General features: G+C 54.0%; 1 protein-coding gene across 1 annotated transcript in view; it reads left to right on the forward strand.

The window, feature by feature from the left end:
- Nucleotides 1-1,160: 1,160 nt before the first annotated feature.
- Nucleotides 1,161-21,457, forward strand: part of ACSF3 (acyl-CoA synthetase family member 3) — a 56,721-nt gene continuing 36,424 nt past the window's right edge. The window contains exons 1-5 of the mRNA XM_082769840.1: nucleotides 1,161-1,193; nucleotides 4,164-4,895; nucleotides 6,291-6,446; nucleotides 15,817-15,971; nucleotides 16,471-16,616. Of these exons, the coding sequence (XP_082625966.1) occupies nucleotides 4,194-4,895; nucleotides 6,291-6,446; nucleotides 15,817-15,971; nucleotides 16,471-16,616 (1,159 nt within the window). The 5' untranslated portion in view covers nucleotides 1,161-1,193; nucleotides 4,164-4,193. The remainder of the gene's footprint in view (nucleotides 1,194-4,163; nucleotides 4,896-6,290; nucleotides 6,447-15,816; nucleotides 15,972-16,470; nucleotides 16,617-21,457) is intronic.

Below are 21,457 nucleotides of genomic sequence, written 5' to 3' on the forward strand. Positions count from 1 at the left end.
GCGGGTGCAGCTGCAGGGCGGCACGTGGGCATGGTGGCTGTGAGCCCTCCGGGGGGGGAAGATGACTGGGGCCCCCCAGCAGCATCGCTGCACAGGGGGGGCTGCGAGATGGGGAGATGTGCAACGTGGAGCCGTGCAACACGGAGCTGTGCAATGGGAAGGGAGCTGTGCGATGGGGAGCTGTGCAACGTGGAGCTGTGCAATGTGGAGCCGTGCAATGGGAAGGGAGCTGTGCCGTGGGGAGCTGTGCCATGGGGAGCTGTGCAATGTGGGGCCGTGCAACGAGGAGCTGTGCAAGGCAGAGCTGCACAATGGAATAAGAGATGTGCAAAGCAGAGCCGTGCAATGCGGAACCGTGCGATGGGGAGCTGTGCGATGCGGAACTGCGCACTATGGAGCCGTGCAATAGGGAAACGTGCACTGGGGAGCCATGCAACGGGGAGCAGTGCACTGGGGAAGGTGACCTGCAATGGGGAGCTGTGCAATAGGCAGGGATTTTTCCCTCAGGAGCTGCGTGACGTGGAGCCACGCAGCGTGGAGCGAGCCGTGCAGTGGGGATGGCTCCGTGCAGCGGGGCCGGGGCTACGCAGCGGGCAGGGGGCCGCACGGCGAGGAGGGAGCCGTGCAGCGGGGAAGGGGCTGTGCAAAAAGGAGTGACTGGTGTGGTGACAACTGGTGTGGTGACAACTGGTGGTGTGGTGACGACTGGTGTGGTGATGAGGAGCCGAGCACTGGGAGCCCGGCTTCCGCTGCGGCCCCCGGGTGGAAACACACCTGGGGGTGGGCGGGGGTCGGCCCCGCTGCCCGCTACGGCCCCGTGGCGCAGGGGAAGGCCCCGGGGGGGAGCTGCAGGGCCCCCGCCGACGCCACCCCACACCCCAGCCCCGCTCCTGCTCCCCAGCCCCGGCCCTCGCGCGGCCTGCGCAAAATGGCGCCTGCAGGCCGCAACGTCACGGCCCCGCCATGACATCACGCACCCCGTGCTGATAGCACCGGGTGACGCGGTGCTGTTAGAGCCCCGCTGTGACACCCCCCCGGGGATGTTTTGGGGTCAAATCGCCATAAAACGGGTGCGGGGCGGGAGGAGGGGGGAACGTTTGAAGTGCGGAACGAGCGGGTTGCGGCGCGGTGTTTCCGCCGGCGCCCGTTCGTTACCGGACCGCTCCCCCGGGGCGCGGGGCCGCAGCCTCCAGGTGAGGCCTCGCAGGGGCTGCGGGGGGACGGGGGGACAGCCCAGTATGGCCCAGTACAGCCCAGTATGGCCCAGTATGGCCCGGTATGGCACGGCCCCGCTCTGCAGCACAGGGCCCGGGCCTGGTTGGGGCCTGCAGGCGGGGGCGCACCGGGAAGTGGCTGCGGGCACAGCGTTGCCGGTGGCGGGGCGTTAATGGCACGGTCACGACCGCCCCCATCCCTGCCCGCAGCTCAGGGCTTCCCGTGGGGTGAGGCCGGGCCCTGTGCTGGTCCTGGCTGTGTGCGGTGGGATTTCATTCCCCCCCCTTTCTGCTCTTGGAGGACCGTGGGGCTAGGTGGGGGGGTTCTCCCAGAGTGCTGGAAGAGGTCGTCATCGGGGTGCAGGAGGTGTAATGTGCTCCCCTCCCGGAGGAGATGCAGGGTTTGGGGTTTTATTCCCAGCCCTGCCACCTACAGAGCCTGGAGACCAGCACAGCTCCCAGCAGCGGCTGCACGGTGCCGTGAGCTCCCCACCCTGCCCTCACCCCAGAGGGATTGGGGCTGAGCCGACTTCTTTAGGGCAGCAAACGCCCGTCTGCTGTGCTACAGCCATCCTCTGCCATCCGTGGCAGGCACCTAATTCATGTATTCACAGCCAGGGAACGTTTGTGCTGCTGATTATTGCTGAGCAGAGTGAAGGAAGAAGGCCCAGTGCGACTTTCCTCGTGCCATCCTGAGCGCCTGTCGCTGTGCACACACTCGCAGTCAGCACCACTTCTGCGAAGCCCCTAAATGCCCAGGCCCGGCTGAAGGCGCTGCCATTTATTGTTCCATTAAATCTGGACTGGCGCTGCGGTGGAACAGGGATAATGCAATTTTTGGAAGCCGCCGTTCTGAAGCAGCAGCAGCTAACACCTGCTCTGGAGCCTGGCGAGGAAAAGCGAGTGTGCCAAGTGCACTTAGCTGCGCTGGCCTGGAGCACGGCGCGGTCCTGGCACTCGGTCACTTCCCATTAGTGCCCCTCTTAAACGTCCGGGACGTGAACGTCTCACCAGCGAGCCGGCCCTGGGCACAGCTTGGGTGGAGGTGACTCGGTTGAGGTTTCAGGCCGTGTTCTCTATTTTATATTTTAGTCTCTGCAGAGAAATGGAAAGATGTCATGCTAGCTTTGTCATGACCTTTTTGTTTTTTTCCATCCTGGTGGTACAAGTCATGAGTACACACGGTTAACACCCTCTGGGTTTAAAGCTTTTCCCCCCACGTTTCCGCAGTAAATCACAAGTTTCTTTTGCAGAAGCAGAAATTGAGGTTGATATGCAAAAGAAAATACGTGCAGAGCAGTTTCCGATGGGAGAAATGCTCTGAACGTGGATGGGAGAGTCTGCGGGTCTCACGGCTACGTCTCTGCACAAGCCAACACTTGTTGCTGTCAGCGGAGGCATCCGAGCAGCCTGAGCTCAGCAAAGCTGCTCCCAGCTCTTCCCTGAGGAGCTGCCGGCTCTCTGAATCCTTTTTGTTTCAGCTCCTCCCCATGGTGGGAAGCTGAGCTGGGAGGCTGTTCGAGTCGAGCCATTTCCCTAACAGATATTTATCAAAATTTTATGAAAATCAAGTCACGACTGGTAGCACCAAGGAAACACCACGTACTGTCACCAGGGCGTTCGTGGAAGGAGAAGCTGTCGTCCTTGGCTATTTCCTCGTAGCACCTCTTGAGATGTACTTCAGTGGTGGAGTTTAATTGTAGCCACTGGACAAACAACGAAGTAAAACCTCTGCTCCGGCCCTGCTTTTCCCCTTCTCTGCTCCCCTGCTGGTGGTGGTGACAGTCTCTGTACGGTGAAGATGTGTTAGCTAAAACGAATTATTCTGCTTGCTCTGGGTGAGCTCCAGGCCCTGTGCAGAGGGTATTTGAGATTCTTCTGAGGCAGCTCCTCAGCCCTCTGTCGCTCAATAACTTGATGCTATTGCAGACTTTTCCCTTGGAAAGGGAGGGGATGGTGAAAAGAGAGGTGAAGAGCAGGTTTCGAGCGCTTCTCCCTGGTTACACCATCTCTCATGAGCAGATCGATGCCTCTGCACAAAGGCAGGACGCACAGCGCTTGTGCCAGCCCCTGATCTTCCTGTAAGGAAGGCCTCTAATAAAGATCAGCCTCTAACAGCACCGGTTCTCCCTCCAGTTAACTTTTGGGGATTTTCACCATTGATAAATCTTGCTGTGGCTCAGAGGCCAGGCTGGGTGCCTGGGTCGAGCTCTGGCTGGAGCTGGTGCCGTGGCTGAGCATGTCCCGATGCTCAGCCCGGCTCCAAATGCCACAAGTCTTGCACGGTGAGCAGTGCGGTGACAAACCTGCAGCTGCTGCTTGCTGGGAACACCAGCTGTGTGGCGAGGGCTCCTGCTGCCCGTGAATTTAACCTCTTGGTTGGACTGTTGGGTAAGAAAGCTCCCGAGCTGAAGCGGCGTTTGTGATGGATGAGCTGTCAGGTCTCAGGGCTCGAGCGCTCGCCTGTTCCTCGGTGTGAATTGAGGGCAGCAAGTTTCCACTTGCTAGAATTTAGGAGGTTTGGATTTTGTCTCTGGCTCTGTGCTGCTGCACTTGAGCCGGGCATTGGTTTACTAAAAACAATGAAAAGTGCAAATTGAGAGCTGATTAATCCTGTAATTTAATTTCCTTAAATGTTGGTGAAATCGAGTTAGGACGGCACCTCAAGTAGCCATTATTCAGTGTTCTGATATTACTGATTGATGAAAACTGCTTCATAATTTAAGTTAAAGTGTTTCTTGGGGATGTGGAGGCTGTGGAGGGACGGGGCTCTGCCTCCTGCTCCATCTGGGCAGGGCCTAGCACGCTGGGGATCCAGCAGGCTGAAGCAGAAGCATTAATAATACAGTGGGTATTATTCAAATGAAGGCTGCCACTTTTCCTCGGTGGGAATGAACCCCTGGGTAATTGCTGCTCAGACTTATCTGTTCCTATAATTGCTTTCTGCAGGATCACTTCAAAACAAGCGCTGCTGGCAGGATGCTGGGCTCCCTGCTCTTCCCCCCGGCGAGCTGGCCCGTCCGACGCCTCGGCCGTGACTTGCAGCGGTGCCGGTGGTGGCTGCGTGGGCAGAAGGGGGCTGCCTGTCCCCACCGGGGGCTACGAACCTCACGGGCAGCCAGCAGCTGTGACACTGCCCCCATCTTCACTAGGGCTTTGACTTTTGGTGATAAAATCGCCATCGTTGACCAACACGGTGAGCACACTTACACGGACCTCTTCCGCCAGAGCCTGCGCCTGTCGCAGGAGATCTGTCGGGTCCTGGGGTGCTCCAGCAGAGACTTGGAGGAGGAGAGGATCTCGTTTCTGTGCCCCAATGATGCCTCGTACGTGGTTGCTCAGTGGGCTTCCTGGATGAGCGGAGGCATAGCCGTGCCCCTTTACAAGAAGCACCCCGTGCAGGAGCTGGAGTACGTGATCCAGGACTCGCAGAGCGCGCTCGTCATCGCAGCAGAGGAATACGTGGGGAAAATAGGCCCCAGTGCAGAGAAGCTGGGAGTCCCACTTCTGCCACTTCCTAAGGCTGGTGGCGATGGGTCTGCAAGTCACGCAGCGGTGGAAGACGTGCCCTTGGCGTCCTGTGCCTCCTGGAAAGACAGGGGAGCCATGATAATCTACACAAGTGGGACCACGGGAAGACCGAAAGGGGTCCTCAGCACCCATGAGAACATGCAGGCCGTGGTGAGTGCTGCTTTCTCTCTGCAATGCTCACGCTGAGTTGCAGAGGCCTTGGCCCTCACAGGTGATTTGGGGCTGTGAGGCACAAAACACCCGAGTGTGACCTAATTTCTGCACAGGGGCTGTGTCTTCAAAATCCTTAATGCTTTTTGTGCGAGCACACCCAGCTTGGTGCCTGAGGCTCTGACCCTCGTGCTGTGCCAGGGGCAGGTCTCCCTCCTTTCCTGGAAAGCAGAAGGGGTGAGACCTGTTGTAGAAGGACTGCTTTCTTTGCAATTTTCTTTTCTTCCCTGTGACTAGGAAAGTATCTTTGCCCATAATTGGGGTATAACTTAGCCCAGCCCAGCACCGTACCGCGTGAAGTCTGTGCATTATTTAGCTATATATCCCCAAGGCAAAAAAAATCCATTAGCTCTCCAAGCCAAGAGGAATTAAAAGTTTGAACGAGCCTGCTGACTGCCTCACCAGTTTGTTATCACTGCCTGCAACAGAGAGGCTCATGCCATTAGGGAAAAAGGGCAGGGAATACACCGGGCCTCACGGACACGTCCTCGAGCTCGCGCCGTTCCGGATGCAGATACTGCAGCGCCGGGCGTGGTGGGAGAGCCTTGATGGATAGAGGCAGCACTCGGCTATATTGGGCGAAGAATCCCTTCCCTCACAAATATGCTGATCATCTGGGAGGCAGCCGAAGCGAGAGCCGTCTTTTGTGCTGCCTCGCGGAGAGGCTGAAACCTGCTCCCTGCCCTGTGGGAGAGGGCTGTGAATGGCACGGCTGAATTCCACCCTTTGAATGCTTTTTTTATTTTTAGAGAGCTGGAAATAAGCTCTCCAGTTGCTGATGTTGGGCTCTGAAGGACGTTGTTCTACCCAGAAGCGTGAGGCCTAACACTTTAAAATGCCATGTTATGAAGGGATAATTATCTAGACATTTGATTTATTATTATTTTACTAACACGGAGCCTATCTTCTCTTTGAGACACTGATTTCCTGCTCCCACTAGTTATCCCTTACACATGCTAGAAGAGCAACGTCATCAGTGTCCAAACCATGTCAGGTGCCTTCTGGAAAACTTAGGTTTTGGGTTAATGTTTCTGCCATCCTTGGCTGTGCAGCAGCAGGCTAATAATTTTGTGGGTCCTACTGGAGCATTTACAACTTATCTTCCTCAGCAGCAAGGGAGGCCATCGATGTAAATTAACACATATAACAAAAAGATGCAGAAGCTGTTCCTTTGGTGTTCTGTTTGTGGTGGTAATTTTGCTCCTGCTGACCCTAACGAATAAATCTCTGTGCCTAAGCCTTGTTCTGGGGTTTCTGCCACCAGCTGCACACAGGGGATCGTGGCTGGGAGAGGCTGTCCTGCCCTGACGCTGCCTTGTATGTCTTCTTCTGCAGACCACGGGGCTGGTTGAAAAATGGGAGTGGAAGAAGGAGGATGTGATTCTGCACGTGCTGCCTTTACATCATGTCCACGGGGTGATCAATAAGCTGCTCTGTCCTCTCTGGGTGGGAGCGACATGCATCATGTTACCCGAATTCAGCGCACAGATGGTAAGCCTGGAGGGATTGTGTTGTCTTTGAGATTCAGCAGCAAGACCCCATGCATTGTAATTAGAGCAACTTTGGAGATAAGTTCCTAAACAATTCCAGCCTCTTTAGCTACCGGCTGCGTGCGGTTCACAAACTGTTAAAAAACACTTTCAGTTGGATGCTCGGTCTGGGGTAAACGCGCTCTTTGGAGGTTACAAGTTGTCTGAGTGTGACATACGTCATGGTAACGCTGCGCTGCCCGTCCTCGATGTGCTGGGGGTCTTGGGTCGTGGGGGGGGCTCTTCCAGACACCCGCTAAGAGCATCAGCACCTGGAATAGGGCTTGTTAATTTTCTAGCACCGAGAAGAAAGGTGGAAATATTGGATTTTTCCCTTGCGTGTTGGCACCGTGCTGCCTGGAGCTATGCTGTTTGTTGGATATTTCATTTTTAGTAGCTTGCGTTTTCCATTCCAATCTTCTGTCCTCGATGTTTGTATTACTTTACATGACAGCACGCGGGCTTTAGAATTTCTTGCAGCCCAGGTAAGAGAAATACTAATACTTGTCAACATAGAAATGTTGCTCTTCATCTACAGAGGTACAAGTGTTAACAGATCTGTCAATTTAGGCACGGCAATAGAAGTGTGAGTTTGCAAATTGAGAGCTGCTTGCAGCTTTGAAGGAAAGGTGGCAGGAGGGAAACCTTACGTATAAGCACGCCTGTGCTGCACTGAATGTTCTCCAGCTGAGGCAGGAAACTCCAGGCTTGGTGCTCTGCTTCCCTTCTGTTCCTTGCCCACGGCGGCAAATAGCTGAGCTAAAGAGAGGATGAAGTGGGACTGGAAACAGAGCAGCCGACAGCGAAGGAGAACAGCTTTTACAGCTGCTGGCCCCTGGGATCTGGCGCTGTGTCTCCTGGTGCTGGTGGTGGTGAGAGATGCTGGAGTTTGCTCCGAGCTGAGTGGTGTCACAGGTGAGCAGTTGGGTTTTTGGGTGCTGGTGCCACCTCGTAGAAGAAAGGAAGCCTTTGTTGGTACAGAACTGCTTGGAAAAGCGAGAAGATCCCGTGCTTTGTGACTCAACAGGCTGCTTTACCTGTTCACGTTTATTCGTGTGCCAGGCAGCCTTGTCACGCCAAAGGGACAAAGTGCAAGTGTGAAGGATACACTCCAAAGCCTTTGATGCTGCTCTACAGCGAGCCCAGGCTCTGATCTGAGCGGCTGCAGGGCCACGTGATTCTTGGTTGCTTATTTCTGCCTCTCAGAGAAGCAACCACAGAAAAGGCATGCTTCCCTTCTCGCTGCAAGATGGCCCTGACACCTGAAAACCCCACCGCTGGCTGAGCAGCGGCCCTTCTGAGGGGAGCAGCCCCAGGATCCCTGAGGGGCAGCCCTGCATTTATGCTTTTTTTGGGTAGGATGCTGTTGCAGAGGAGGGCAGCAAGGTCTCCTGGCAGCCCCAGCCAGTGCACTCTGTTCGATAATCACCGCCACATTTACCTTCCTTCATCTTTAGGGTGTCAGCCCAAGAAGCCCTGCCCGTGCTCGCAGCCCGGGGTGCAGCAGGGAGGTGTGTGTGCCCCTCCAAACCCAGGGCTCAGAGCCTTGTCCACCCCCGGCGATGCTCGGAGGCAGCTGGTGTGGTGGCGGAGGAGCGTGCCGATAGCCTGGAAGCAAAGCCAAGCCCTCTGGAGGGCGCGTTTCTCCACGTCCTGTGCCACCGGTGATGGATTGTCCCTTCCACCCCTTGTGTTTTTCTCTGCTCTCTCCCTGACATCCGCGAATCAATGAGCTGACGTTGAAGGATGGGTTCAGGTGCCTGATGGGGAGCGGGATGCCTGCGAGCTGCCTCTGATCAAAGCATCTCCGCCGGACCCACAGCCAAGGGCGAGCGAGGACAGAGCTGGAGGGAGCCCGGCTGGCCCTGGGGGATGAACTTGGGCAGGGAGGGCGCAGGGTAAGCGCCCCCGCCGCAGCGTGCCGAGGGCTCTCGGGTGCGTCCGGGCTCTGAAGGACGTCACTTGCTTTTCTATTTTTTTTTATTCCCTTTATTTTTTTTCCGAGGGCCTCCCCTGGGAGCCGAAAGTGGTTTGATCGGCACTACAAAGAAAGCACACGAGGGTAAATAAGGCTTTCTTGTGGAGTTTAATGCAAGCTGCCTTTCAGTTGCAGTCTATTTCCACCAGCTGTTTACAAAATGCCCTTTGCTGCCGAAATCAGCTTTCAGAAAGGCAGCGGAGTTTCAGTGGAGGATTTTGCAAAAGGAGCCCGAGTTTTGCTGTGTGCTTTTTCTCTTCGTTGCACCTTGAGAAAGCAGCCAATTATAGTGTGATATAAAGAAACCCGAATGGCAGCTAAAACACTTGACAGGCTGATCAAAACAAGGCTAGGAACTTACTCTCAACCTGCTGCAGACATATTTAGCCTTGAGTGATACTGGCATGGGTTCAAGAGAAACCGCAGCAGCATGCCCAATGTGTGTTTGGTTTCTAATCACTAACACTTCATTATACAAAATAAATACTTTATTATTACAGTGTTTATTAAATTACATAATTTGTGGCGTGCCTTATAGGCAGATACAGATGCCAGTCTGGTTTCGGTGGCGGTAACAGCGCTCTTTTTTTTTTTTCTCAGTTGGAAGGCGTTGCGAGCCCCGGACCGAGGCTTGTTTGTCGTCCCCTGCAGCGCAGTGTTAGGAGGTGGCATCTTTCAGGCAGTCCCGGCTGCTTTTGGGAGCCGTCCAAGGAAAGGTTAAAAAGCAAGACTGCAGAATAACCCCCGAGTCCTGACCAACAGCCGCTCTCGTGCTAAAACAGCACCTGATGTCCAAGGCTGCATGCGAGCTATTGCCGAGGCCACGAGGGCTCATTAAAGCGTATTGAGATGCCTCAAGCGTGAAAGTTGCTGCATAAAATCAGATTCTTTTTATTAAATGAGGACATCCATTACTTTGCACCAGCTACTGTACATGTTATAATTCACTTTATAGCACCATCTGTTAGGACTGTCTTGCTTAAGCTTTTTGCAGCATCTTTTTATTGTAAGTTATTAAAAAATACGGCGGCATCTATTAATCATTTATTAATAACGGGCTTGTAAATGGACCCTTAATTTCCAACAGTCTCATACGTGGTGCACAAGTCCTCTGGTGCTGCTCGGGCTGCAGCGTGCCTCTGCTGGGTGCCCCCTGGGGCCATGGGAGCAGCACCCGGTGCTCCTGGAGCATGTCTGCTGCTCAGAAAGGGCAGCCCCGACCCCAAAATCACCCAAAATCACAGAGCACGGCCACATCTCTGCTGCCGTGGGCACGTGGACTGGCAGCAGGCAGGAGAGCGGCTTCTGAGAGCTCGTTCCTCCCAGCAGCTGTGTGGGGCAGAGGCAGCTCTGATGTTATTTTTGTTTTCGGCAAAGCGTGAGAACCGGGAGGGCAGAAACGCGCTTTGAAGCCAGGGCTGCAGCCTGAGCGGCCCTAAACGGTCCTCCCTCCCGTCAGAACTGGCTTCCAGGCTGAATTTACTCCTCCAGCTGCACCGTGCCGTTTGCAGGCAGCCGGCGTTTCCCACTTTCAAAGGCCTGCCCCGTTTGTGTTGTGCAGGGCTAGAAAATTTAAAGGCACTGGTATTTCTGTGTGTGTCTGAACTGGTGGCCAGAGGAGGAGGGAGGTTACTGATGTCTGTGCTGAAGGAATGGGCTCTCCACGAGCCTGCTGCCCACTGGGCAGCAGAGGAGGCCCCTGATCACACACTCTTCCTTGGAGACCTCTCTGCACTCAGGGTTTGCACCCGGCAGGCACCAGAGCACCCCTTCCCCAGATTATCTCCCCCCAGATCCTGCAGCTGCTTCTCTGCAGGATCCATCCCAGGTTTGGACAACAGAAACTTTTTGTCTTTGCCTCGGGCCACCTCTGAGTCAGCCTCGGAGGAATTTGTGCTGAGCACGAGTTCAGCTCCTGGTGGCTCTTTTCAGTCTTCGGCGTAGGGGTGGAATAAAAATCTTCAAAACCACGACGGAAAAAAAAAAAAAAAAAGCATACTCCAGTGAGCTTCTACAAACCTCAACTCTGCGTGACCTCGTGGTGGTGTGGGCTGCCCGTTGGGCTCTGCTGGGCAGGTTCTGAGCTGCAATGTGCCTCCTGCAGGATGACAACCGTGGCTGTGCCCCGCAGCCACTGGTCTGGTAAACGTGCCGGGATGCAGATTTCTCACCCTGCAGTTCCAAGAGGGGCTGTTGGTTCGGTGCCAGCACCACGGCACGTCTGACTTAAGGTGCCTCCAAGGAACGAGCCCTCTGAAAATCCTGTCCTGCTTTTCGCTGGCACACGCAAAGCCATCAAAATCGTGCATCTTTCCTGTGAATTCGGTTTGGGGCTGCGTTCACGTGTGGCAGCTCCTGCACGCAGTGGGAGGGTGCTGCAGCCCCGATGCCCTGAGGCTTTGCGTTGTGTGCGGGGTCACTGGAGCACTGTAGGGTTACGCCCTGTCTCGGACACCTGCAGACTTCCTCCTGAAGCCCAGCGGGCTGGTACAGCTGTGAGCAGGGTGCTGCCCCTCTAGCTGCTGCTATCCGTGCCAACCAGATTAGGGGAAGCCTCTCTGGGCTGCGCGGGGACATCCTGAGCACGGCAGTCACCGTCGCCTGCAGGGAGAAGCACACAGCACAGCACCGAGCCTCTCCCCCGGATCTGTCACTTCTGCAAGCATCAGCCCTCCTGAGTCTATTTTTAAAATCAAGGCAAAAAAAATCCGAGCACAGGACGCCCGTCTCCAGTAACCAAGCACGGAAAAGGTGGTGCTCTCGGGGCGCTGGGGGTTGTGCTTTCCCTCCTGCTTCAGCTGGAGGAAGGCAATTGTCTTTTCATCCATTAATCGGAGGCTTCAGAGGAGTAATTTTATTGCAGACTCAAAGAGGAGTAGGTGGAGGGAGGAGCGGGTCACTGGTGAACGGATTACGTTTGATCGCTTCGCGCAGACCTGGCTTTAAAAAGTTATAGTTTTTCTTCACGTCTCCCCAGATCTGCCGTCTGTCCTCAGCATCTGTTACGGAGTAATGTCTTTTGATGTGTGTGGGGAAAAATAAAAAAAAATGGAACCAGAGCCTGTCATATTTACTTATATTCCCGGGTCCCAGGGAAAGCACTTGCTCCTCTCAGTATGCCTACAGCGTAGCGAGGGTTTAAAAGCTTCAGACTGGAATGCAGAGGGGCCATCAAGCCACGCTGATGAATAAATGATTAAAACCAGAGTCATGCGGAGCGCAAACAGTTCGGGGTTATAACAAACAGGAGCTGAAGCCACCGAGGGCCCAATTTCCCTTTGAAGAGAGGAACGTTTCCCGTTCTGCACCTTGCTCCTGCGCAGCCTGGGTGGTGGCGGCGGGGAGAAGGCAGAGCTCCCACCGCTGCTCTCCGGGCTTCTGCTGCATCTGCCTGCCCTCCACTCGGGGGAAAGCGGTGTCGGATGGGGGTGTGCAGCCCTGCTTTCCCTTCCCCGTGCCCCTGCAGGCTCGGGGGGGAGCTCTGTGCCCCCGGTATTAGGGCCAGGGTCCCGTGGATGTGGCTGTGGGCTGGCGCGGCACGGATCGATGCGGAGCACAGAGCCAGCTCCCAGCTCAAGAGGGAAGCAAAGGGACGATTGAACCTTGCATTAGGGATATTGTTACTCCTGAAAAGGTTTAAAAAAAAATCCGATAACAACCGAAAATGATACCGTAATTTTATAGAAGGGGAGCTGCTGTATGTGTCAATAGAGGTAGCGGCACGCGTTGTCTGATATCTGCTTGGGGTTGATGGGAAAATCCATGCTGATAGTCACTTTCTTTGCAGCTTTTAGGCATTTTTGTGTGAATCTCTGCCAGCTGCTTCTGGAGCCCTGTACCAGGCAAAGTCTGGCTGGATTTAGCACGTTTTATGGTCGTTGCCACCATTAGAAGGTGCCCAGGTACTGACAGATTTGGTGTTTCTGGCTAGTTTGTGCTTGCACATTTCCCTCTGAAGGCAAGGGCTCCGTGAAGGAAGAAAAAAATATTTTCTTCCTTTTCTACCCTGTTTGCATCTCTTCCTTCAGGTGGTGCTGGCAGATCTGGATGCAGGTTTGGGAGGCTGCTGTAGGGAAGGGCAATCTCTTGGAGCAGCAGCTTGCCTGCTCCTCCGGCCTCACTCACCATCGTGCCATCTGCGTGCTGTAAGAAATACGTGGGAAAATCTTGCAGCTTCGCCTCCCTGGGATTGTTTTGTACCCGCTGGTGTCATTTTCTCTCTCTTTTTTTTTTTTTTTTTTTCACTTACTGATGGCAAAATCCCGCTGGCCAGCCCATGGAATCGCCCAGATATGCTTTTGTGCAGTGGGAGGGGAGGAAAATCAGGAATGTCAGGAGGCTCTTGGGAACAGAAGGTCCTCTGCTTCTTTGCTGGCTCGGGCAGCCCTGACCTGTGAGGCAACAGTGCTGTGTGCCTGCCTTGGGCTTCTGCTCCTGTTATTGCTGATAGAGAGCTATTCCCTTTCTTGCAGTGAGAAACATTTTGTTTTATCGCCCTTTTTAACTATAAAAAGAGTTCTGGTCTGCTCCGCACCATCTCCTGAACATCCTCCATCTGAAGGCTGGTGCTTCCCTTGCACATCGGGCTCTCCTGATGGTTTTGAAGGCTCAGCATTAGCCCAGAGGACTCTGCCAAGCTGCAGCCCCGGTCCCAACCCCGCTGAGCTGTGCCCGGTCCCAGGCTGGTGGGCGTCCAGCTGGAGCTGGCATTTCTGAGCAGAGAGTATCAGGTGAGCAAAATAAAACGGAGCGATGGGCTGCCAATATCCCATCCACAGGTAATGGATGTGGTGACAGTGACACGTAGGGTAACGGAGAGGGAGAGATGGAGCGTGCTGCTCCAGACCTGACAGCATCGGAGGGTGCCGCGTGCGGGGAGGGCAGAGCTGGCCTCTCGCTGGAGGCCGTCCAAGTCCCAGGCTTGATTGATTAGTCCCAGGTAACGAGGCTTTCCCAGATCCTTCCCTTAAACCGTGAAGTTATAGTTATAAAACAGAAATAGCTGTTTCAGCTGGCTGGGCAGCGACAAGCCCTCTGGACGCCTCTGGGTCTGCGGAGGGCTCGGGAGTGCCAGCTTTGTACCGCGGCGTGGTGATTAGTGCCGTTAAAACACATGCTTGGGATCCAGATTTGGCTGAGCAGCAGCAGAACAGGTGGAGATGTTTGGCTGTCAGCAGATCGCCCCAGCAGTGGCTGGTGGCACGAATCCAAAGGCAGCTGCTTATCCTCAGGAAGGGGCTGTTGCTGGGGCGAGCCGGACTGACACAGAAGGAGCTGCTCCCATCGCTGGGGGGGCCTACAGAGGATTTTATCTGGGGCAGGAGCTGAGCAGATGTGCGAGGACAGGGAGTTCTGGGGTGCAGGAGAGGTCTGCCGTATTTTGGAGTGATGTTTTTGTGTGTGGTTTTGTTTTTTTTTAAATCCAAACGCATGCGAAAATAATTCTGCTGCGTGGCCAGGCAGCCTGGAAGTCTGCCCGCTCTCCCCACAGCTGCTCTGAGCTTCTGAAGGCAAATCACACGGTGAGGATCGAACAGCCCCAAGTGTCTGTCTCCCTTTGGCACGGTCCTGATCCCTGCTTGCCATCACCTGTCTCTCCCTGCCCGAGGCAAGGCTCTCGGGACCACCAGGGGGAGCGGAGTGGGTCCCTGGGTTCAGATCCCCGCTTTGGAGATGTCCTTGTCCGTGCTGCTGCCTCAGATGGGAGAAATACCAGGGGGATTGAAGAGAAAAACATCTTTGGGGAAAGAGGCTGGAAGGAATATAGCAGGCGTTGGATCCTTCTAAATGCAACTTTGCCTGTTCTGCCTTGCTTTAGGGGATGTTTTGGGGAGGTGGGGTATTTTCAAGCCCACTGCCAGCACCGGTCACTCTCAGCTGCTCTCATGCTCTGAAACGCACTGCCTGGCACCATCCCTGTGGGTTCCCAGAGCAAGAAAAGGAGCAGGCCTTGCTGCTGGAGCTCAGGACCACAGCCCATGGTGCTCTGCACTGAAGAGCCCACAGCTCCCAGCTCGGGAGCACTGCAGTGTCAGGGCACGGCTGCGGCAATGCGTCTCCAACAGGGAGTGCGATGTTCCCCTCTGGGCATGTCACCCCATCAACCTGGGCAAATTGCATCCTCTTCTGCTTTCCCTGATGCCAAGCGGGGCTTACACCACTTGTGTCCCAGCTCCTGGGACTCTGGCAGGGGCTGGAGGTGCCCTTAGGACATGGCCCTTTGTGCCTGGCGGGTTCCCAACCCGTGCCATTTGGTCCCGTCAGGGGCTGGCTGGGCTGGGAGGCAGCAGGCGCTCCCCTCTTGGGTGGGATGGTGCCTTTGTTGGACGTGTCCTGCTGTATTAAGAATAACACCGTGGTGCTGGCGGGTTTCCACAGGAGCTGATTGTTCTGAAGCAGCCAAGTGAGAGACGACGGGGAGAGAGGGCGCGCGGGGAGAGGAGGCGCCGGCGCGGTGGAGTAGAAAGCGATGAAATGGAGCCCGAGCGAGCAGGACGGAGGGGAAAGGGGCAGAGCGCACCAGCAGCCAGGGTGACAGCATGAAGGAGAAGCACTTGTTCACCTTCAATCAATTCAGGCTTTTTTCCACCGCCGCACGTGCCTGTGTGCAGCTGAGCGTGCGCCGGGAGGGAGGAGAGAGGCGGCCGCGGTGTCAGGAGCGGTTAGGAAATACATTTGTCACCAGCAGGGCAGGAGCAGGGAGAAGGGAAGGAGGCAGCCAGCACCGAGGCTGAGCGGGCCGTAGCCTTTTATTTATTGATGGCTTTGCAGCGTTCCTGTCCTGGGGAGAGCTTACCTAGGGGGAAGAGCGACGGTGTGTGGAAGAAATAGGCCTGATTGCAATATTTATGCCCGCTCCCTGCTGCTGACTGCTCCCAGGTGGAGCTGCTCAGCCAGCGCAGGGGCCAGGGGTCACTGGTTCTTCATTCCTCTCCAGCAGAGCTGGCTCCTGGAATTTGACCCAGTTTATGGTTCCTGCAGGTTAGCGGGAGCTGTAGCTGGAGAACTGGTCCTACAGGGACGCTCCCTTTTGGGAATGGTTCCTTTTGTTCTGGATGTGGGTAAGGTGCCTGGCACAGACGTTTGTACTTGCCAGAATCCCTCGGCAGCACCCTGGGTCAGAGGTTTGGCTGTTTCTGACCAGCCTGGGGTGGCTTTGCTGTGGACAAATCTGTTCATTCCTGTATTTCATTTCCATTTGCACCATAATGGGGTGCAGTGGATTGCTTGCAGAGCCCCTGCTTGTGAACCTCTTCAAAGGCGCTGAGGAGTTGGTGCTGACAGTGCTGACCATCACTTCCCTCTGCATTTGATATCGAGGTACATTTTTTATATGTCTTTGCTTCCTTTCTAGGTTTGGAAGAAGTTCCTAAGCACCCAAGCTCCCCGTGTCAACGTCTTCATGGCAGTGCCCACCATCTATGCAAAGCTGATAGAGTATTACGACAAGCATTTCTCTCAGCCACAGGTCCAGGACTTTGTGCGTGCCTTTTGCCAGGAGAACATCAGGTAGGTGAGCGCTGCCCCTCTGCACCACCTCCACCTCTCAGCTCTGCACCAGGCAGGGGCTGCAGGGGATCTGCAAATTTTCTCTTTGGCTTTACCTCTCTGCACTTCCAGGCAGGTTGGAGTGCTTTAGTGTCTCCCTGACAAGAACGGGGGTGACATTATTTAATTATGAGCCACTCATGCATGATAAAGCCAGAAGGGGTCTGCATGCTTACTATATGTGTCACCCTATGTAACACAAAATTAAGGACTTCATCCCACAAACCAAGCTTGTGCTGCAGCATCTCTTTTAGGAGTCAGTCCCATCTAAATTTAAAATCCATATCAGACAGAGAATCTTCTGTATGTGGGGATATCTTTGGTACTGGTTAAAGGCTTTGGGAACTTGTGTCTTAAGGTTTTATGTAGGAGTGTTCTTCATGTAGCCTTGTGTTCAAATGCAAATTCCCTGGAGCAGAGGTCATCTTGGATGCTTTCTTATGTGGTGTTTCTTGTGCAGGTTGATGGTATCAGGCTCTGCAGCCCTGCCTGTGCCTGTCCTGGAGAAGTGGAAGAGCATCACTGGGCACACGCTGCTGGAGAGGTATGGGATGACGGAGATTGGGATGGCGCTTTCTAACCCTTTGCATGGAGTCCGTGTCCCAGGTAGGAGTCTCAAGAGGGTGACTCAGTTCAGAGGTGTTTTGCTGTGAATTATTCACCATTTACCATAATTCAGGAGTGGGCTATGGTATGAACAATGGTGCTGGTAGAGGAGCTGGCATTGGGAAGCCAGGAGAGGCCACGAGTGTGTGGGAAGCAGCTGGCAGCTTTCCCTGGGATTACTGCCCATGGTGCCTTGGCAAAGCTGTGCGTGCAGAGCTCACAGTGGTGGAAGTTGGCCCAACCAGCCAGGCTAGGTCTGTTCTAGAAGCAGGGTCCATATTGGATGCTTTACGATTTCCAAAGTCTTCGTGAGTTCAAGCACGGTGATGGGTCTGCGTCTGCAGCTTCTGCTTTATGAAGTTGTATCTGTGTGGGGTGTTGACACAGGGTTCTCCACAGAGCAGCTCATGTCCTACCAATCAGTACTGAACATTTAAAATAGGATGTCTGCTCACTCTTATTTTAGTGCAAGTGCCTTAACTCTTCAAGAATTAGAAATTGTCACACCTCGTTGTACACCCTGGCTCTGTTCTCTCCTTGTCTTCCCTCTCTTCTCCTAGCTACACTTGGTGACTCCTCAATATCTGTAGTTTTATGTAACCTAGAAATAAATTGATCTAAAACATTAAAAATATAAAATGCCCCCACCCTCCCTTTGGTTAAAACCGTGGCCATCTGTCTGCCAAGCAACCCAGCCCACCACTATGCCACCTTCTCCTCCCCACATGCTGTCTGCACACGCATGGCACCATATGCATCGTTTTGGTCTCTCAGGGGACTGTTGTTACCCGGGGGGCCTGTCCTGTGCCTTGTGGCTTCCCACAGCACTCCTGTCCTGACTGCTTGTGGCACCTGTGCCCCTGAAGGGATTGCACAGGGAGAGGAGAAGCCACAGCTTCCCCCAGCACTGGCTCTGAACCTGAGAACAGTTTGAGGGCAGCATGAAATATGAACTGTAGTTAACTTCTGCAGAGTGACTGTAACGCTCCCACCCCAGCCCAGCCAGTGCTTGCTGCAGGCTGGAGAAGGCAGCAGACAGGTAAAATTCAATTCCTACAGGCATGAGCTTTGTGACCCCATGCTGCAGGGTCATGGTGTGGTTTGAGATCATTCAAACGTCCCCACAGCCTGGTGATGTTTGCTTTTTCTTTATCTTTAGTAGGGGCAATGAGTAGAGGCTCAATACATTTCCCAGGAGACAAAGGAAGAAAGCAAATAAGACTGAAGGTGGCAAGTCAGAAATGAAGGAAGGGCAGGAAATTCTTTATTCTGGAGCTGGGTCCATGTGCTCCCAAGCAAAGCCAGTGCGTAGTTTCTGGCAGTACTGGGGTCTGCAGGGGACTTAGGGACAAATAACCTGATAGAGCTGTGAGCAGAGGGGCTGGGTATAAAGGTTGCCCTTCCTTCAGAAGGGAGAGGGAAGAATCTGACAAAGGTGTGGATCAGCCAGAGACCTTACAGGCAGAGGGCTATAATTGAATAGGCTTGATTAATTTATTTCAGGAATCGTCAGTTGGGAAGCAGATGGGTGAAGCTGAGGCATAATTTACCAGAGCTGTGAAAAGCTTTTGATATAGTACCCCATTAGAGACTAGGATGTAAGGTCACCAGGTACAGCAGAGTACCCAGTGTGAACGACTCAGCTGAGAAATACAGCAGTCGGCTGGGGACAGCACCTGGAGCAGGAGAAACAGTGAGCTTACTGCAAAAAAGACCTCAGACAGCACTGAGTGTTATAGGAAAGGTGCTAGCCAGTGGCTGACCGCAGCCCCATGCGCTGCCCAAAGCTTTATTTAAAAAAAAAAATAATGCCATAAATGTGGCTAAGCAGCAGAGGACTTCTTGTTTGCAGCAGCCTGGTGGCCGCCCCTCTCCGCCAGCAGCTCACCGTGGTGGAGGCTGGGCCTCAGCAGCCCTCAGTGCCTTAAACCATGCTGAAGGGGCCAGCAAGTAGATAATTAAATTGACGGGGATGACTGTGGACAGCTCAGAAATTTGTCTCAGAACGATGACACTGCCTGTCACCGGGCAGCCCAAGCAGTTAACGTGGCTGTGCTCCAAGTGCCTGTCCCAGCAGTGACCCACCCCGGCCTGCAGAGGCAGGTCTCGGGGTAAAGATCCTCACACTCGGAGCAGAAGTGATCTCTTCTTCATGTCTTCTCATGGTCCTGCTCCTCTCCTTCGTGAGCTCCTGCCTCCAAGGAGAGGTCCAGGGCCTCCCTTGCCCTCTTACACCCGCTCGGTGTGGCTGGGGATGGGCAGAGGCCTCAGCGCCCGCCCGCGTCCCCACGGGACAACGGGACACTACCGGAGCACGGATCTGAAGGAGCAGGGGAGGGTGGGAGCCTTTAATTTCCAAAAGAAGAAAAGATGAAAGATTCGAAAGATAAATGTTTGCTTGTATACGGTTAAAACCCTGCTTAAAATGCCTCTGTTTTCACCAGCTCTCATTCTAATCCCCCTGGTGCTGTTACTGTGAAGGGAGATGAATAATTCATGGACAGAGAATGCCTCGCTGGGCCTAATCACCACTTTAATTGGAGGTTTAGATCAGAGGCTGCTAATAGCTCCTACAGCGGGGACTCCGTGTATTGTTGACAGTGAGATCGTTGAGTGCCTTATCGTTGGCCTGTTTCAATTCTCCCAGGACACCACCGCACATAACAGCATCGAGGTCCCCCGATACCGAAGGACACAGACCGCAGGGCCAATTAAATTTATCTGGGAAGAGCTGACAACTTTTTTAAACAGAGGAGAACCGGTGGAAGAATAATAGTGTCACTCCTTGCTGACTGCAGCCCGGCGGAGGCTGGCTGAGCTGACACCGTGGGCACGCCGCCAGCATTTCTTAACATTCGGCAGCGCGCAAATTGGAGGGAGCTGGAAGGGCAGGGGGAGGGAGCCAGAGGAGAAAGCAGGGATTTCTCCCTAGTTCCCCCCCCCGGATTGTGGCTGCTGACAGAAGGAAGGCAGGGCTGAGTTCTGACCCCGTTCTGATTCAGGTCTCAAGAAAGACAGGAGCTCTGGGGCTGTGCCTTTGGGACCCGCTCAGCCAAGCACCGACCTGTTGGAATCAGCATGGTGTGTGTTTTAACGTGTCAGAGGGCTTGAGGAGCTCTAGTCGTTGCCTTTGCACAGTTTTTATTAATACTGTCAGGCTCGTGTAGCTCTAGTCAATGCTGTGAGCATTTTCAGCCTTTACAGATGTCAATTTCCAAGTTTGTCATTTTTCCTAACTACCGAAAAGACTTCTCCAGACAGAACATAAGGAAACAGCTCCCCACGAGGGGCTTATTTTACATGTTGGTTTTACTTTAGCCAAATAAGAAATGAATTGATGGAGCTGTACTAGTAAATGTGATCCAAAGCCCTGCGCTGTATGGGGGATATGTTGACTTCTCTGTGGCTTCAGATGTGTTTGAAAGCATTGGCTGATCTTTGACGTTTGATTCTCAACGACCAAGACCAGCAGCGGTCACTGATGGTTTAGCAGTGCTGCCCATCACCTTTCTGCACTGAGGAGGATAGCTGCATACAGTGAAGAAGGATGCTGCATCTATCTGATCATGATCTGAAGGCTTCCAGAGCTGCCAAATCTGTGGCAGTTCACTGTGCTGGCTATTGCTCCCCTCCATGCGCCTTGTAATCCTGACTTCATTTACTTGCAATCCTGACTTCATTTACTTGCCGTGTCTGCCTGCTGTCCCTTGCCGCGTCTTTCAGCTAGGTTTGAGGCTGTCAGCACAAGGTATTTTTCACACTGGAGAAAATGTTCCCATAGAATTCTAGAAGGTGGCTCTGGCAAGCTCGACGTGCAAACATTTGGCTCGTTTTCCATGAATTATAACTCGCTTGGAGTCGTCCTGGAGTCTCATGGCTGGTACCAGACTCTTTAAAACACATAAATACCTCTCCACGGCACCTCAGGTGGCACTTAACTCCTGGTGAGAAGAATGTAGCCCACTCTCCCTCCCTGCTCTGCTGCAGTTGCCTGTCTTGGACTTTTGGCAGCGAGTCTGGCTGTGCTAGAGCAGCCTGAGTGAGTCTCACGGCAGGGGAAGGACCTGGCCGTCCGTGTTAGCTGACCCAAATGCTGAAGGCAAGCTCGAGCTGAACAGACACACATCACGGAACTGCCATGTAGCTTCTGTTTATTTCTTGCCAGATTTGCTAATTGTTAGGGTAGTTTCGCTGCAATAAAATCTCACTCCCTCATAGCCCATCTGCTCTTAGCTGATCCTGCAGGGATGCCATAAATCTGGGCTACGACGACACATCTATTTCCATGGCAACTGACCAATGTAGCAAACACTAAACCGTGATGTCAGACACCAGACCTCCAGGGCCTGAATGGGAGAACGAGACCAGGACACGGAAAATGCCCCTTGAGCCCAAACACCTTAAATGCAGGTAACGAGGAGCAGGCAGTGCCGGGCTCCAGGTCCTGCTCACCTTGCTCTAGGGACATCCCAACCACGCTGTGTTGGGCTGAACGTGCTGCCTGATGAGCAGAGTTAGAAAGCAGATGGAAACATTGATCATTTCAAAATAAAAAGCACACTTCCCAGTTTAACCTGCCCAGCTCTCCCAAGCCACAGGTTGCTCGGTGCTGATGCTCTGTGCCCGGTGAGGGTTTGCATGCTCACTGGGGCTGAGCTCACAGGGATGAGTGCCACGAGCCTCATCTTGCCACGAGAGCCACCTTGTGCCATGGAGATGCGGAGTGAAACCTGCTGAGCCAGCAGATGCCCAAGACTCTTGGCTGCTGCTGTGCCTGGAGCCCCCTGGCACATAGAGGTGGCAGGAACAAAGCTGCCCCTTGGGGTGGGTCTTCAGATGCC

Source organism: Aythya marila (genome assembly GCF_965140915.1).
Source record: "Aythya marila genome assembly, chromosome: 12".
Lineage (NCBI taxonomy): Eukaryota > Metazoa > Chordata > Aves > Anseriformes > Anatidae > Aythya > Aythya marila.